General features: G+C 35.7%; 1 protein-coding gene across 1 annotated transcript in view; it reads left to right on the forward strand.

The window, feature by feature from the left end:
* LOC306879540 (low-density lipoprotein receptor-related protein 8-like) overlaps window positions 1-14776 on the forward strand; it is a gene marked incomplete at both ends in the record, with an annotated part of 172944 nt that extends 158168 nt beyond the window's left edge. Inside the window, 7 exons of the mRNA XM_079432561.1 lie at window positions 467-606; window positions 3945-4086; window positions 6796-6948; window positions 7102-7482; window positions 8917-8991; window positions 12812-12999; window positions 14738-14776. Of these exons, the coding sequence (XP_079288687.1) occupies window positions 467-606; window positions 3945-4086; window positions 6796-6948; window positions 7102-7482; window positions 8917-8991; window positions 12812-12999; window positions 14738-14776 (1118 nt within the window). The remainder of the gene's footprint in view (window positions 1-466; window positions 607-3944; window positions 4087-6795; window positions 6949-7101; window positions 7483-8916; window positions 8992-12811; window positions 13000-14737) is intronic.
* Between the last annotated feature and the right edge of the window lie 1630 nt (window positions 14777-16406).

A 16406-nucleotide genomic window follows, 5' to 3' on the forward strand; every position in this document is an offset into this window, starting at 1 on the left:
CGTCAGTTTGGGAAAAACTAAATGAAATTGCTCAAGCAACGCTGTCAATATCGTCATCATTTCTCTGGCTCGCTTAACATGAAAGCCATTTGAAAAAGCAGTTATGGTAGACGGATAGAAAAAAAGATATTGACAAAAAAGGTGGAATTGAGAATTGCTAAGTCTGTTTAGAAACAAAATACTTTCATAATTGGAAAAGTAACCTTGCAAAGCGGTGAGATTTTGAAGTGCGCTGTGTTGCGGTTTTTGTCATTGATTGTTTTTTTTTCAGTTGTGCCTTCCATTTAATTTCCAACTTTTTTACTTATGAAATATGAAAAATCATACACTATGAAATATAAATTATCCCTTCAGGTACTTCCAACTATTCTACATTTCCTTTGACCACTCATATTAAATTAAAAGCATTTGTTGTATTATTAAAGTGCTACTTACATGTTCCATTAAAAGTTCTTTCCTCTTCCAGATCTGTCTAGCAGACGACTCTACTGGGTGGATTCCAAGCTTCATCTGATCTCCAGTGTGGACCTGAATGGAGACAACCGTAGAGTTTTGCTGTCCTCCATGGATCATCTTGGACATCCCTTTGCCCTGACTCTTTTTGAGGTAAGCAAATTTATCAAATCATTTACTGAGGTACTCATTCATGCAGGCACAGATGGAGCTGCATTGGCAAGAACTTCCTACGCTCAGTTTGGCTTCATAATGCACACATAAACATGTTTCTGCTCACAGAGGGTAGTTGGAGAACAGGGGTCTCACTGTGAGATAGTAAAACTTGCCAAGAGATGTATGGCTGTGGCACCAGCCAAAGACAAACCAAATTAAAAAGCTTTTTTGCTTTGGCAGCTTCTAAGGCACCTGAAGGCAGGACCCGGCCCAAACAATAGATCACCTAATGCCCTTCATCAGGCCAGTTGATGAGCCAGCTCACTAAGAGGGCACCCTGAGGCCAAACCCTAGAAGGAAACAATGTTTTTTTTCTTCATTCTTTTACTTTTGTCCAGGGCACATGTGAAATGAACCGCTACTTTGCTGCAGTATCCTTGAGGCTGGTCCTAAAGTATTCCTTAAGTTCTCCACTTGGCTGTTGAAGTTGCAAAACAGTAGGGGACAACTGCAGCCTAAAACTACCCTCTAACTTTAGGGGTCTTTTGTAGATGTGCTTAAAGGACCATACAATTCTTTCTTTATGAAACATTTGTGCAGTCTTTGGTGCTGGAGTCAATTCCAGTAAGCTCATTATTTTGGTTCATTATTTTTAATTGCATAATTTCTCAATATTAAATTACTTTTTGTTTTCTCCAAGTACACATTTCCTTTTGGCAGTTTACAGCTTAAAAGTGAACAAAAAAGCATTAAGTAACAAAAATTGAAACAACGCATTTTTCCCATTTCCCTTTTTTCTAGTTTTTTTATTATTATTATTTATTTACTTACCTTTATGTCAGTCTAAACCCATATGGCAATTAATTTTTCAGTGAAACACCATGAAAGTCGTCAGTACAACTTGTGCCCTATATTCCACATCTTCAGAGGACATACAATAGCTTTATGTGAAGAACCGAACATTAATGAGATAATAATAGTATAATAATTTAATTGAATAGTATTATTTATTTGGGATCAGTAAGATGTTTTTCCTAGTTAATAGAAATTATTAATTTTAATCAGCAAGGATGCATTAAATAGTTTAAAAGTGACTGTAAAGGCTTTTAAATTACCAAAAATGAATGCTGTTCTTTTGAACATTCTATTCAGTAAAGAATTCTTTACAACATGTATCATGGATTCCACAAAAATATTAAGCGGCACAACTGTTTTCAAAAATTGCTAATAATAAGAAATGGTTCATAAGCATCAAATTAGCACATTATAATGATTTCTGAAGGATCATGTGCCACTGAAGACTGGAGTAAAGTTCAGCTTTACCATCACAGAAATAAATAACATTTTATAGTATATTGAAATAGAATATTATATATTTTGAATTGAAATAATATTTCACTGTTTTACTGTAAATAAACATGGTATAGCAGAGAGCTTTAGTAAACTAAGGGAATTATTTTAGTGTCTTAAAGAAGACAACGCTGCACACCACATATTGGCTTCCAGCACAGCAGACCTCAAATTACATATTAGAAATTGATTCCATTTTCCTGTCACCTTTTCAGACGATGTGTGGCCTTTACATTGCCCCGTCTCATAAAACAGACCAATATCTCCACACCAGCTTTCACATAATTTTATTGGTTAGTAGGAAGTACTGAAAATGTCAAGACCAATCCAGTTCCACAGGGATAGTTGCTCCTTCCCAAATGAAGCGAAGACTTTGATGAAAGGTTTTAATAAAGACGGTCCCCTCGCTCAAGGAGTACAAATTTCAGACCTGGATGTTAGAAGCCAGCCTTTTGTGTCATAGATTAAAGTAGTTATCTATATCAGATAACTTTGTGGCCCATGTGTTAGATGAGAGCTGCAATGCGGCAGAATTTGAATGCTGTCTAGTGCAGGTTAAGGAGTCCTACTGATCAACAGCCATCAGCAGGAGCACCTGACGGAGCTCCACTGGGATCCAGCAGCCTGACCTTTCCAAAAAAGCACGGCTCTGTAAACATCCCCTGATACTCGGAGCCAGCCTCCCACTTGGGCATGCACCGTCCTCTCAATCTTTTTTTTTTTGGTGCCCCTCCCCCCAGCCATTTTCTTTTGTTACCCCCAAAACACCCCCCTCCTGAACTTCCTTATCCATTTCCGCATCCGTTTGAAAAGATGAATCTCAGGTTGTCATAGTAACAGACCATCTCACCATGCACATTTACAATATTTCTGTAGCAGCTGATAAGGACTGATCAGAGGAGGGAGGCAGACGGAGAATGTTGAAAGTGGTATTGTCAGACAGTGGAGCATGTGCTTTCAGGCTCATGTAGGTGAAGATACAAAGGAGAGATAGAGCTGCGAGCTTTAATTAGTCTGATGAAAAACCTTTGTGGTCCAAAAGACACAGAAGCCTTTATCTTCATTGTCATCTTCCTCCCTTTTCTTTCCTTTTTTGGTGTCTTGCATCATGCATAGGAAAAAAAGAATAATTCCTGCTTGGTTTAGATTTTTTTCTATTCAAGTGTCTTTTGTGTCCTATGTATCGTTATCCATCTTTCACTGAATCACAATAAAAAGACCCAAGAACAATGTGAATGGTAGTCACTTGGTGAGACAAGATGTGATTTAGGTATAAAAATAAAATAAAAAAATATATATATATTACCGTTTGGGGTCAGTAAGATTTTTGTTCTAAAGAAATAATACATCCTTTCAGCAAGGTTGCATTAAAATGATCAAAAATGGCAGTAAATAATTGTATTTTTTTTTTCAAATAAATGCTGTTCTTTTCAGCTTTCTATTCAGTCTATTCAATCAAATTCCTAAAAATTGTAGCAGTTTCCATAGAAAATGTTAAGAAACTGTTTTCAACATTGATAATAATAAGAAATGTTACTTGAGCACCAAATCAGAATGATTTCTGTAGGATCTGAAGACTGGAGTAATGGCTGCTGAAAATTCAGCCATCACAAGAATAAATTACTATTATAAAAATAATATTTTAAATTATAATATCTCACGGTATTACTGTTTTACGGTTTTTGATCAAATAAATGCAGTCTTGGTGAGCATAGGAGACTGCTTTCAAAAACATTAATGTTAATGATACAGACCCCAAACTTTTGAACAGTGGTGTATGCTGGGCATAAAATTAACAATTCACTTGTAAAAATTTGCATTTATTCTTGTTTCCACACTTTTATACAATGCTACTTGTATTCAAGATATGCATTTACATATTATCAGTTCTTGTGTTCATTGCAAGTGCTATATTATAATGTTTGAACCTCAGGAGTGCAATAGCTCCTGCTTGTGTAGAATTCACAGTCTATATGTTTCTACAGGACCGAGTTTACTGGACAGACTTGGAGGATGAGGCCATCTACAGCGTAAACCGGCTGACAGGGCATGATGTGGCAATGCTGGCTCAACATCTCAACAACCCACTGGATATGGTGGTGTTCCATGAGCTCCGGCAGCCTCAAGGTGAGAAATAAGTCTAGTGCATTTTCAGTAGTGTGAATTTAAAAATAGGGTAGTTTTTCCAATAAACAGCTTTTTCTTTTCTTTTTCTTTTTTGCCACTTGATTCATTCAACTGAATTATTTCACTGAACTAAAGAAACTAAAGTATCTGCTCAAGATTTTCTTCAATACATTATAGAAACTCTTAAAAGCTTATATTTTGTTAGCTGTTTTGTTGGCAATTTGTTGATACTATTTCAAAAGCTTTTTTTTTTTTTTTACATTATTTTTAATTTAGCATTATGTATAGGAAATAATAGGCACATCTACACCACCATTCAAAAGTCTGGAATCCGTTTTGAAGGAAGCCTCGTATGCTCACCATAGCTATATTTATTTAATAAAATAATAATCATAAATACAGGAAATTATAGTGAAATGTTATTGCAATTTAAAATAGCTAACTATAACTACTATTTTAATGTGTTGTTACATTTATTCCTGTGATAGCAAAGCTGTATTCTTAATATTTGTTTGTGAAAAACATCATTTTTTTTATGAATAGAAAGTTCAAAAGAACATTGCTTGAAATAGAAATCTTTTGTAACAATGTAGTCTTTACTGTGCCTTTTGATCAATTTAATGTGCCCTTGCTGAATAAAATAACTAATTTCTTAAACATTTTACTGACCTCAAACCTTTTGAAAAATTATGTATGTTTCAGTCTTTTTTATCTATTGAGCTCAATAGCCAGTAATGGATGTTATAATACATTATAGAACTCATATCATGAGGAATCAAATTGTTCCTGATCTTTTAGATAAAAGACTTTGATGTGCTGTGAAAACACTGAGAATTCAAGTCCCTCCCCTGTCAACAAAGACAATTTATTGAAACTAAGCAGAAAAAACTTTGTTCATTTCACACGTAAAGAGTCCGTTTCCGAAATTATTTCTGCCTTTCAGGAGCTAATAGAAACAATGCTTGAATTGTATTATTTTCACAGTGTCACCTTTTTAGCATTGTTATAATAATGAGGCAAATCTTTGCTGACTCTGTTTTTTTCCCCCAGTAATAGTAGTCCTATTATTGAATAGCATATTTATGGTGAATTTTTATTCTAGAGACAGGCAGAGCAAATGAAAGAAGCAGTGTGCGTATGTGTGTGCAGATTTTGATTCTTTGTTTTCATCCTTTTATCACAAACAGACCACATGCAGCGTGCCAACAGAAGAACCAATTTACAGCCTCCTCACATTAATAAATGAGAAGTGCTGTTTAAATCTAAATCAAAGAATTAAACATATTACTCTGAAAATGCAAACGAAAGCAGGAAAACACACTGATGCTGAACGAGAAATAATAAGAATGGAATCCAACGGATTTTTGTATCTCAAGTGCCTCTGAGTGAAATATTGATCAGTTATGCATCCCTTCAAAACAAGATGATTTTATGACAATGTGTAAGAAAGAGCTACACATAAAATATTACTCAGTAAAAAAAATTATTTAACACTTTAGAATAGGGAACACTTATTCACTATAAACTACAACTTTTCCCTCAGTAAATTCCTAATTTGCTGCTAAAATTAATATTAATAGTTAGTAACGTAATTGTTGAGTTTAGGTATTGGGTAGGATTAGGGATGTAGAATAAGGCATTAATATGTACTTAATTACTACTAATAAATGGCTAAATTCTAGTAATATGCATGCTAATAAGCAACTAGTTAAGAGAGCCTAAAATAAAATGTTACCAAAAAATCTTCTGGGTAGTGTTTGTTGAGCTTAACAACCTTTCCTACAGATTTCCATTGGACTACATTTGCTATATTGTTCAACTGACAATACCATAAGAAAATGATTCTAGTTGCTCAAGCTCAGTCAGTTTCTGGTCATAATGCATGTATATTAAATCTATTATGTTTAAGAACAAAGGTAACTATTCCTCAAGCAAGCCAAATAATTGATGCATTTTTACTCTAGGATGCCTTACACATAGACAAGCATGATTGCTGACTGTAATATTGTAATAAAAAACAGTAATATTGTGAAATTTAAATGTTAAAATATTTCATATATTTGTTATTTATTCCTGTGATGGCAAAGCAGCCATTACTTCAGTCTTCAATGTTACATGATCCTTCAGAAATCATTCTAATACGCTGATTTGGTGCTTAATAAACATTTTCTATTATTATAAATGGTGAAAACTGTAATAGTTTTACAGAAATTGTGATGCATTTCTTTCTTTCTTTTTTAGAAAGTTTAAAAGAACAGCATTTATTAGAAATATATTATTGTAACATTATAAAGGTCTTACTGTCACTTTTGCACCCAAACTTATAAATGGTAGTGTTATATTTAAATTTATATAATTTGTCATATATTGTCAACATTAATGACTGTTGCAATATTTAATAGAAACATAAATTTGCTTTGGTTAATTTATATAAATGTGTCTTCTTAACTAGTTAATATATCTTATTCGCTTTTCACCAGTTTAACCAGTTTTGAGGTGAATAAAAATGTGGACCTTTTATTTCCAAACCTCATGTGGTACAGCTTTCTTTGAAAACGAATGACCTCCAGTGTTTGGTCACTGTCACTGTGAATGCATCTTAATAGTTCAGCTGCTATGTTAATATTTTAATGTGTGATCTCATATATACTACTATGCAACCAGTCCAGAGACGAATTCATCTGAATTAAACTGTGATTTTCCCAATAGCTCCAGACACATGCAACATGGGAAGTCTGCCCAATGGCGGCTGTGAGTACCTGTGCCTCAGAGCTCCTCAGATCACAGACCACTCGCCTAAGTACACGTGTGCCTGTCCCGACGACATGGAACTGGGCCCGGACATGCGCCGCTGTGTGACAGGTAACAAAATACAAAGCCCTAGGTCAAGTTTACTCAAACTATACACTTTAAAGAAACAAACGTCACCTGATTCAGGTTTGGGAGTTGAATGTTGTCTTTTAGACAAACTCAAGAGATTACAGGAAGTCCATATATCTGTTTTGTTTGTTGTAGTCAAACCCAAAACAACAACTTCTGCAAGTACAACCACTACTACAACACCAGAACCTTCTACTACTGTGACTCCTACAACCACCACTCCAGTTATAAACACAGATACACCTACAACAACTAGTATAATCTCTAAAACTACACCTACAGCGACAGTATCAAGTACAACCACCACCAGCCCCACCACAACCACTCATTCCAGCTCCCATCATTCCACCACCACACACTCCACAGCCACTTCAACCACAGTGACCACTCATTCCAGCACTAAAGCACCAGGGAAACAGCCAACCTCCACCCAGACGACAGCAGATCACAGACAGACGTCTACAATCATCCACGGCAACAGCATACAAGGGGCCAATGGCAATCTCTCTCATCGCGGTGAGTTTCCCTTTCTGATTTTGTTTCGATCTTTTTTGTCTGCTTCTATGTTATTCAAAAATCTATTACAATGCAATATACAATGTAATGCAATAACTTGAGTACATCTTTACAATGAAAAGTAAGCTTTAAAAATAGCTCTTTAAAAAAATCTTTTTGAGACAGGTTGTAAAATTTCATGTGATTCAGCTACTCAAAAATGTTATGAAATTTTCAATTAATCATTATTTGTATTTGTAAAAAAATACTTTTTACCTTCATTCATTAACTTTTTTTGAAAATAATGGTTAAGAAGGTGTATTCAAGGTGTTGGGAAAAAATATACTTTTACTTTACTACATTTTTAGCATCATTCAAAAAAATGAAACCTTTCTTGAATATGGTATAAATAGTTTTTCTAAACCATATGAAACCAACATGAATACAATGAGTGGAGTTTTCTTTATCATGGACATTCAAAAGTTGACAGTGACAACAAAGCCATTTAAAATTCTATTTTCAAAAAAAAATAATTATTTTTAACTTTCTATTCAGCACAAAATCCTAAAAAAACTGCATCACTGTTTCCAGAAAAATACTACGCAGAACTGTTTTCAACATTAATAATAAGAAATGTTTCTTGAGCACCAAATCAGAATGATTAATGATGACACTAATGAAAATTCTGCTTTGCCATCACAAAAATAAATTACATTTTAAAATATATTAAAATAGAAAACACTTGTGTAAAATTGTAATATCTCACAATATTATGGTTTTTACTGCATTTATGGTCAAATAAATCCAGCCTTGGTGAGCATTAAAGACTTATTTAAAAAAATATATAACAATTTTACTGACTACAAACTTTTGATGTCATTTGACCTTTATGTAAATATTCATAGGACTTTTGAATAAGAGCAATATCATGAACTTGTGTTGTTTTACTGAATTCCATTTGCACTGATATTCAGCTGAAGCTCATATAATTGCTCTCCTACAGTACTAATACAGCAGTCATACACGTGCTAATTGTGAAACTGAGGTGGGATGTATATGGTGGAAACAACTGCTCAGCAGAAACCTTAAAAGGGAAAGCAACAGCACAAAGCAAAGTGCTGTATTGTATGAATAGCAATATATGGCCTTGGGCAAAGTAGCAGTGTAAATGGACACTTCACTATACAAACTGGAGAAGATTCATTTAAATGAAAATGGCAGTGAAAACATACCCGTTACATGCTGCAACCTCAGTCAGTGTTTATTTTGATGCTGGAATAGAAAAATCTGTTTTCATTTGCTCATTCTCAATAGTTGTGGACAGTTGTGGTTGTCTACTAAACTGCAGATGACAGGATCTGTTATGATCTTGTGATTAAATATAAAGTTAATGCAGTCTTTCTTTGCTTTTCCCTGTCTTTCTTTCTTCATGTTTTGTTCCTCTTTCTGTTTCAGCTGGCAGTGGAAATGACCACTTCCTCCTTGGTAGCAATATAACCGTTGCGGTTCTGGGTATAGTCATTCCAATAGGTGAGTATTAAAGTTAACTAAGCATTTTATCCTGCATTTTGAATTCAGGCTTGTTCACCCAGTAGATGAACAGCTTTTGCCCTTGAGCTTTATGTGCACTACCTGCTTTGGAGACACTTATGGTGGTCCTAACTAGCCATTTATAAACTTGCTGCTGCTCCATTTAGCTTAATATTCCAGGTTAAATACAATTTAAGTGCTATCGACAGCATGCTATTTATTCCAGAAATAATTTTAACTCAATTTTGAGTTTGTTAAAACTTACAGAATAGCTCTTAGAATGAAAGTCTGTATGGCTGTCATATCAATGGGTTGAAAAGCAGAAATGTGAAGCTCATATTTTTGCTATCTGATTTTAATGTTCCTCTGTGCAACAAATCCATTTTCTGCACTGCAAACACGATGCATAAAAAAATGTTAATAATAAATGTGTATTCTTCGAGATGACTCAGAATAAATCAGTAAAAGATTTTTTGGAATAATCTGTCAATTGTTATTCCAGCATGGTACACAATGTGGAGGACATATGTTTTTGCTTCTCTGATAAACATTTTTATTGATTTTTCAACAACCATCAAACATCTTACATTTAGATAGGAATTATTTTTATGAATAGGAATTTGAACATGAATTTGCTTGTTCCCTAGAAACAGCAGTGAAATGATGTCGATGTTTCAGTTTTTGTATATTCCGCCACTTAATTAATTATATATTTATTTGTCTTTCTTTACACTCTTTAAAGAACATTTCTTTTAGAACATTTTTTAGTAATGAAGCCCATTTTATATATATATATATATATATATATATATATATATATATATAAGTTAATTCAACTTTTTTTTTTAAACATTGCTTTCATAATTTTAATATATGATTTATATTATTTAAACTAAGTCAAATTTGTATTTTCCAGGTTGATGAATTTCTGGTTACATGTTAGCGACAGTTTTTTTCTCTGGGTGGGTTTTGCTCTATTAAAACGTGCTGTGTGGATATATATTTATGTTTAATTATATTTATGAAAAACATATTTATACATTTTTATTATATTTATATATTTATTTCTATATTTTTTCACAGACGAGTTTAATAAATGCTTCTGACTAGTCTGAATATGGTTATACTTTGGAGACAGTGTGGCTTTCCATATTTTAAACATTACATTATTTTGTATGAGCTTCTACTGTACACATTAGATTATCCACAGATGCTGTCGATTGAGCTTGAATTGTATTTCATTTAATAGTTTATTTCAAAAGTTGATATGACAGCAGCTTACAACATGTTTTTAAATATGTTGTGCTCATTATGAAATTAGTGCTCTATAAATGGTTAAATTTTGATCCTACAAAAAGAAGTGTCGTTCATGCATTTTGATTTTGTGATCATTCTCTTGGTTAGTTTCAATGCATCATCCTTTTGACTGTTTGATTGAAATAAATAACAGTGCATGTGTATATATAAAGTACAGTAAATGCAAATATATATATATATATATATATATATATATATCTATATCACATATATATATATATATATATATCATCATAGTTTCTACAGAAAGTCTCTGTCAAAAGGACATGATGGGCTTCATTGATTGTCTGAGCTGTCTGGGGAGTGGCTTAGTGGAACTGAAATGACCTTGTCTGTGCTCATATTCAACTGAAAGATACTAAATGAAATACCTTTCTCTAAAAACTCTAAAAAAGCTCTTTGTAATTGCAGTCCTTCTACGGCCACCCCTCTTATCTTAAATTTGTAACGTTTTTCTAAATGCTTTCTTTTATTGTTGGTTAAAAATCAAATGTAAATCTTAGACAGAATGCATTTCAAGTGTTTATAGCGAGACAATAGAACCCGAGTGATGGAGGAAAAAACATCATGAGGAGGTGTCTGTGCCCCCCCCCCCCCCCCCCCCCAGACAAAAGAGCAATTAGGGAGAAATTCCAGGGGACCAGAGCATCCACGGCTGATCTTTTAAATTAGGGAAGGGGTTAGCCAGCCGCTGCAGGAAAACCACACATGGTTATCAATTCACCCTGAATAGCAATGTGCTCCTGCCAACCATTCACATGTAGGCGTGTGTGAGCATACACACAGTCCAATTCAATTTCTCCTGGTCCCCTTAGACCGCTGCTTTCTCACTGAGCAGCATGTGAGAACCCCCTTCACATGTTCCACTAAGCCACTGTGTGTCTGTCTGTCTGTGTCTGTGTCTCTGTGTCTCTGTGTGTGAGAGACTGAATGGGAAAGGTGTGTCTTTGGCAGCCCTAGTTTTAAAGCATTCATATGTGCTAGTAGTGATATGACCAGACTCTTCTTAAATTATGTACACTACCATTCAAAAGATTGGGGCTAGTAAGATTTTTGAATGTTTTTGAAAGAAGTCTCTTTTATGTTCACCAAGGCTGCATTTGTTTGATCAAATATACAGTAAAAACAATAATATTGTGAAATATTATTGCTATTTAAAATAAGTGTTTTCTATTTTAATATATTTTAAAATGTAATTTATTCCTGTGGTTGCAAAGCTAAATTTTCAGCAGCCATTACTCCAGTCTTCATGATCCTTTAGAAATAATTTTAATATGCTGATTTTGATGTTTTTGTGGAAACCATGATAAAAAAAAAAAAAATTCCAGTATACTTTGATACATATAAAGTTTAAAAGAACAGCATTTATTTGAAATAGAAGGCTTTTGTAATATTATCCCATAACCTTTCATCAATTTAATGCATTTTGACTACATCAAAAGTATATATTTAAATCTTACTAACCCAGGGCCGACATGAATTTTGCCTAGGGCCTCCTAATGTCTAGAACCGGCCCTGTACTAACCCCAAACATTAAAGCTGTTTAGAATGTATTTATAGAGTGCTGCACACTACGCATTATACACTGTTTATTGCTTACAGTGTTTCATTTTATGTGAAACAGTATGCACATTTCATCAGTTACACAACCTCATAGCACTAAAATTAATTCAGTTACCTTCAAAAATAAAAAAACACATTCCCATAACTTTTCAAATTAAACTAATCAAATATTTTTTATTTAGTTATTGTTCATTTATTTTCAGTTTATCAGGAACTACAAACCAGATGTTTCCATTTTTTTATTTTAATTCAGTTAATATTTATACTAAATTTACAACACTATTACCCATGCTGGTTTAGACAGGCTATTTTTAGTTATTAATTTTGTAAATTATATTTATTTGAATTTTGTCCATTTAGACGTTTAATATTGCCATAAAATTGCTCAAATAAGGGTTTAAATTCTTTAAATGTGTCCTTGAATTTGTTAAGAGGGTTGCAGCAACTGCATGGAATGAAATGAGATTATCTTTGATACATAATTTTAATAATGACACACATTTTAATAAAACCATTTAGCCCAAGTCTGCCATGATACACCTTAAAGTCACAACCAAAGTCATGATACACACAACCATAAGTCGTGGCCTAATGGTTAGAGATTCAGACTCGATTCCGACTCGTAATCTAAAGGTTGCGGGTTCGAGTCTCGGGCCGGCAGGGATTGTAGGTGGGGGGAGTGAATGTCCAGCGCTCTCTCCACCCTCAATACCACGACTGAGGTGCCCTTGGCACCGAACCCCCAACTGCTCCCCGAGCGCCGCAGCATAAATGGCTGCCCACTGCTCCGGGTGTGTGTTCACTGCTGTGTGTGTGCATGTTGGATGGGATAAATGCAGAGCACGTGTGTGTGTGTGTGTGTCATTATACGCCGCTCTGTGTCCCCTGGCTGTGTTAACGCCCCCGCCGTATGTGTTGACTGTGTGTTAAACGCATGCAGTTCCTATCCTTGCCACAGTGGTCATCGGCCTGATGTGTACCGGAGGCTACCTGGTGTGGCGCAACTGGAGGAGACGGAACACCAAGAGCATGAACTTCGACAACCCTGTTTACCGCAAGACCACAGAGGATGACGACGACGAAATCCACATCGGCCGCAGCGAGCAGATCGGCCACGTCTACCCTGCAGTGAGTGGCAGTGCCAGACAGCCATACCTAGCACTGCCACTGGGGGGCGGTATCCCAGACCCGGCAGCTCACTGGTACTCAGGGGCACCTATGCTGTCCAGCGCAAAGTGAACAAAGGGAGGAAGGCAGTCAAATAGTGATAAAATGTGGGCTAAGACAGTGTTCCATAAGAGAGAGCATTATGCTGCCTCTTCCCAAACACATATTTATATTCATAATTCACCACACATTTTCATTCAAATGTATGTTTAATTAGTGTATGGATTACCATGTGAGGTTTCATTAGTTTGTATGTGTTTCCCATAGGCTGAGTCCGAAATCACATACTCTCTGAGTAGGTACTACTTTTGAATAAGGAATTGCAAATATTGTAGTATATAGTATGAATGTGTGTAATATGAATTTAATCCAGATGTACTACGTATTGTCATTAGCCCCTATCACACAGTAATACCAGTAAATTGCCGTAAAATTACCGCAACGAGTTTACTGGTAAATACAAAAATGTGCTGTTCACACAGGCAACGACATTCCGTCTTTTTACCGGTAAAGTTTTTGTTGATGTTTTCATTTTTGTGTCAAACATTTACATTCATGCAGCTGCTTTTGGCCCAGAGACATCGTATTAGTCGACTTCAAATTGAACTACACAGCGCAGAATAAATGCGTCCTCAGTAAATTTTGAATTTCAATGGCTCTGGATTGGCCCAGAGTAGACGTTTTACGTCAGTGAGTTCTGAAATTGTACGTGCTCATACCGGTAATCTCATTCTGCCTTCACACAGAGGAGATTACCAGTAATTTAATGGCAATGTTACAACTTCTCATACCGGTAAAATGCCAGAATGCATTTACCGGAATTTTGAAAAGGTCCTGTTCACACATTATCTCTTAACGGTAATTTACTGGTAATTTAGCAGCAAAGTCTGTATGTGTGAAAGGTGCTATTGTCATGTTATCCATCATCTCTTTACCTTGGCATAATGGGATAGTAAAGCGCCCATTCGATGCAGAAATAGTAGGTCACCCAGGAACTTTTGGCCTATTGTTTTATGACTACTATGAATTCACACATACATTTTCACATACAGTTTTCTCCTACTATGTACTAGGATATTATGCTATTTTGGATGTAGCCAGTCTTTGGTTTTTTGTGTTGTGTGTGTGTATGTGTGTGTGTGAAGCTTTAAAATGCTTTCCACGTTTGAAAGCTTTGGTATTGTGCTCTCCCATTATCCCATAGTTGTTTTTTTATGAATTCAGTATAATTGCTTTAGGGATGAGCAACGAGCACCTTAAATGACTGGACAATCTTTTAATATATTCTAATTTAATTATTTATGTAGGTGTTTTGCTGGTAATTTATTTTGGTGATGTAATGATTTATTCGGCCTGGGCTGAAATAGTTAACATGACACTGTTGAGAGCTGTTAGTCAGATGGAGGGATTATAACAGTGTGATTTGAACTTCCTGTGCTACAGTCGGCATGTCAAGCACAAGCAGAGATAAAGACATCAGCCGCGCGGCAGAAATGGGGCGGGCTGCCCCAGTGGCATAGCAGGATTCTCTCAAGCGCCCCACACGTCGCACTCGTCACTGTGTATGTGGAGGATCTGCATATCAGATGTTTCTGTAACCGTCTCCTCCTCCATGGGCCTTCTTATTCTTTCCAATGTGTTTATTTCTCACCTTCTTTTCTCTCAACACGTGTAACTGTTTTTTATCTGCTCTCCGCAGCGCGTGGCGCTCAGTCCCGACGATGACGAATTCCCCTGAGGGCAATTCTTGCACTCGCTCTCTCCTTCTCCATCCCTGAATCCATGCATCCTTTAGTCCTCCATCTCTCCTTCCATCGAGGAGGTCGCACAAGACAGCGCAGCAAGGTGCACAGAGCCAAAAGGACACAAGAGCACTTTGCTCTCCACAGCTGAGAGCTACAAACTGGGTTTGTCTTCTCGTAGTGTCTTTTTCAGCCCATAAACCCTCAGTCGGGCAATAATCATTAGTTCTTAAATTAACTACTAGCATCATTCCTGCTCTGTGTCAGTAGTAGTATGTAGTGTTGTTCAATGATGACTAACTTCATAGCTCATCACATGAGTAGTTGCTAACACTCAGTGGCTCTCCTGCTGCACTCGTACTGTAGTTTTTTTATTAGAAATAGTTTTTTAAGCTGGTTTGAGTTGCGCTATGGCCATTTCGTTTGGCAAAACTTGTTGAGAGAATTGAGAACATTCCATCCTGTGAGCATGCAAGATACATAGAAGGAGAATATGAAAGAGGGTGGAAAATTAATATTTGCAGACATACTAAACACAAATTCCACCATGTGGCTGTTATGCATTCATATAATCTCACAAACAAATAATATACCACAAACAATAAGATTTACCTTGTAAATAAATCAGAATCTGTACTTTTCTGTCCATACTTCCAATGCCAAGACTAGTATACTTTCATGTCTTCCATAGTCACTCCAGTCAGATTTGACCCTTGTAAAAGATCTGCAGCCACTAGCTGGAGATGAAGGGTTTCACCTCCAAACTTTGAGAGGCAGTATGTTTTTCCATTTTTATTTAATTCACCAGCACTGGGGCTTCCATTTTTATCAAGTTTCTTGGACCAACTAAATTCTTCCTGCCCAGGCACATTTATATCCCCAAAACTTTAGCTCAGGACATCAGTTTTTCTAAAATATGATCAGTTATCGCTACAATCTGTGTGGTTTGTTATCACAAACACGCTAATAGATACGGTAGCCAGGGTTTGATAATGGCTAAAATGCTGTTTGTTCATATCTACAGTCTAGATCGCTCTCTCTCAGACAGGCAAAACACACTCTCGCACAAACACAAATGTGTCTTTTCCGCGCCTACATTCGTCATGCCTCGGGTAAAACTCTTTAGCATGCTGACAACAAGACACCGCCTGCCATATTGGGTGGCTTAATGGTGTGATAGATTAGAGTCGTAGATCAAAGCTTTGCTCCTCTGAAAAGTCATCTGTTCAGCGCATGGCACAGGAAATGTGGCGTGCCTGAATATAGGCTTCCTGTACATTCCAACTCTCTCCATGTGATGAATGAGCGCTTTGTTATTTCTGTATCACTGTCAGAGGGACACTGACTGATTGAACGGATGTAGAAAAAGAAGAAAAAAAAATGAATTTGATCTACCTGGATATGCCTGCTGATTTAAAAAAAAAAAAAAAGCTCAAACCAGCCAAAGTTCTTTTGCTGGTTTTAGTTAGACTAGTCTGAATTGATTGTTTAAAGGGGATTGATATATTTAAAACAGTGGTTATCAAATTTTTTACCCCCTTTGTCCAAGACAATAATTGAAGGCTTTCTAATCTAGACTGAAATACATAAACTAAAAAAATATGTAATTGGGGGACCCCCGAAGTT

Source organism: Barbus barbus (assembly GCF_936440315.1).
Source record: "Barbus barbus genome assembly, chromosome: 13".
Taxonomy (NCBI): Eukaryota; Metazoa; Chordata; class Actinopteri; order Cypriniformes; family Cyprinidae; genus Barbus; species Barbus barbus.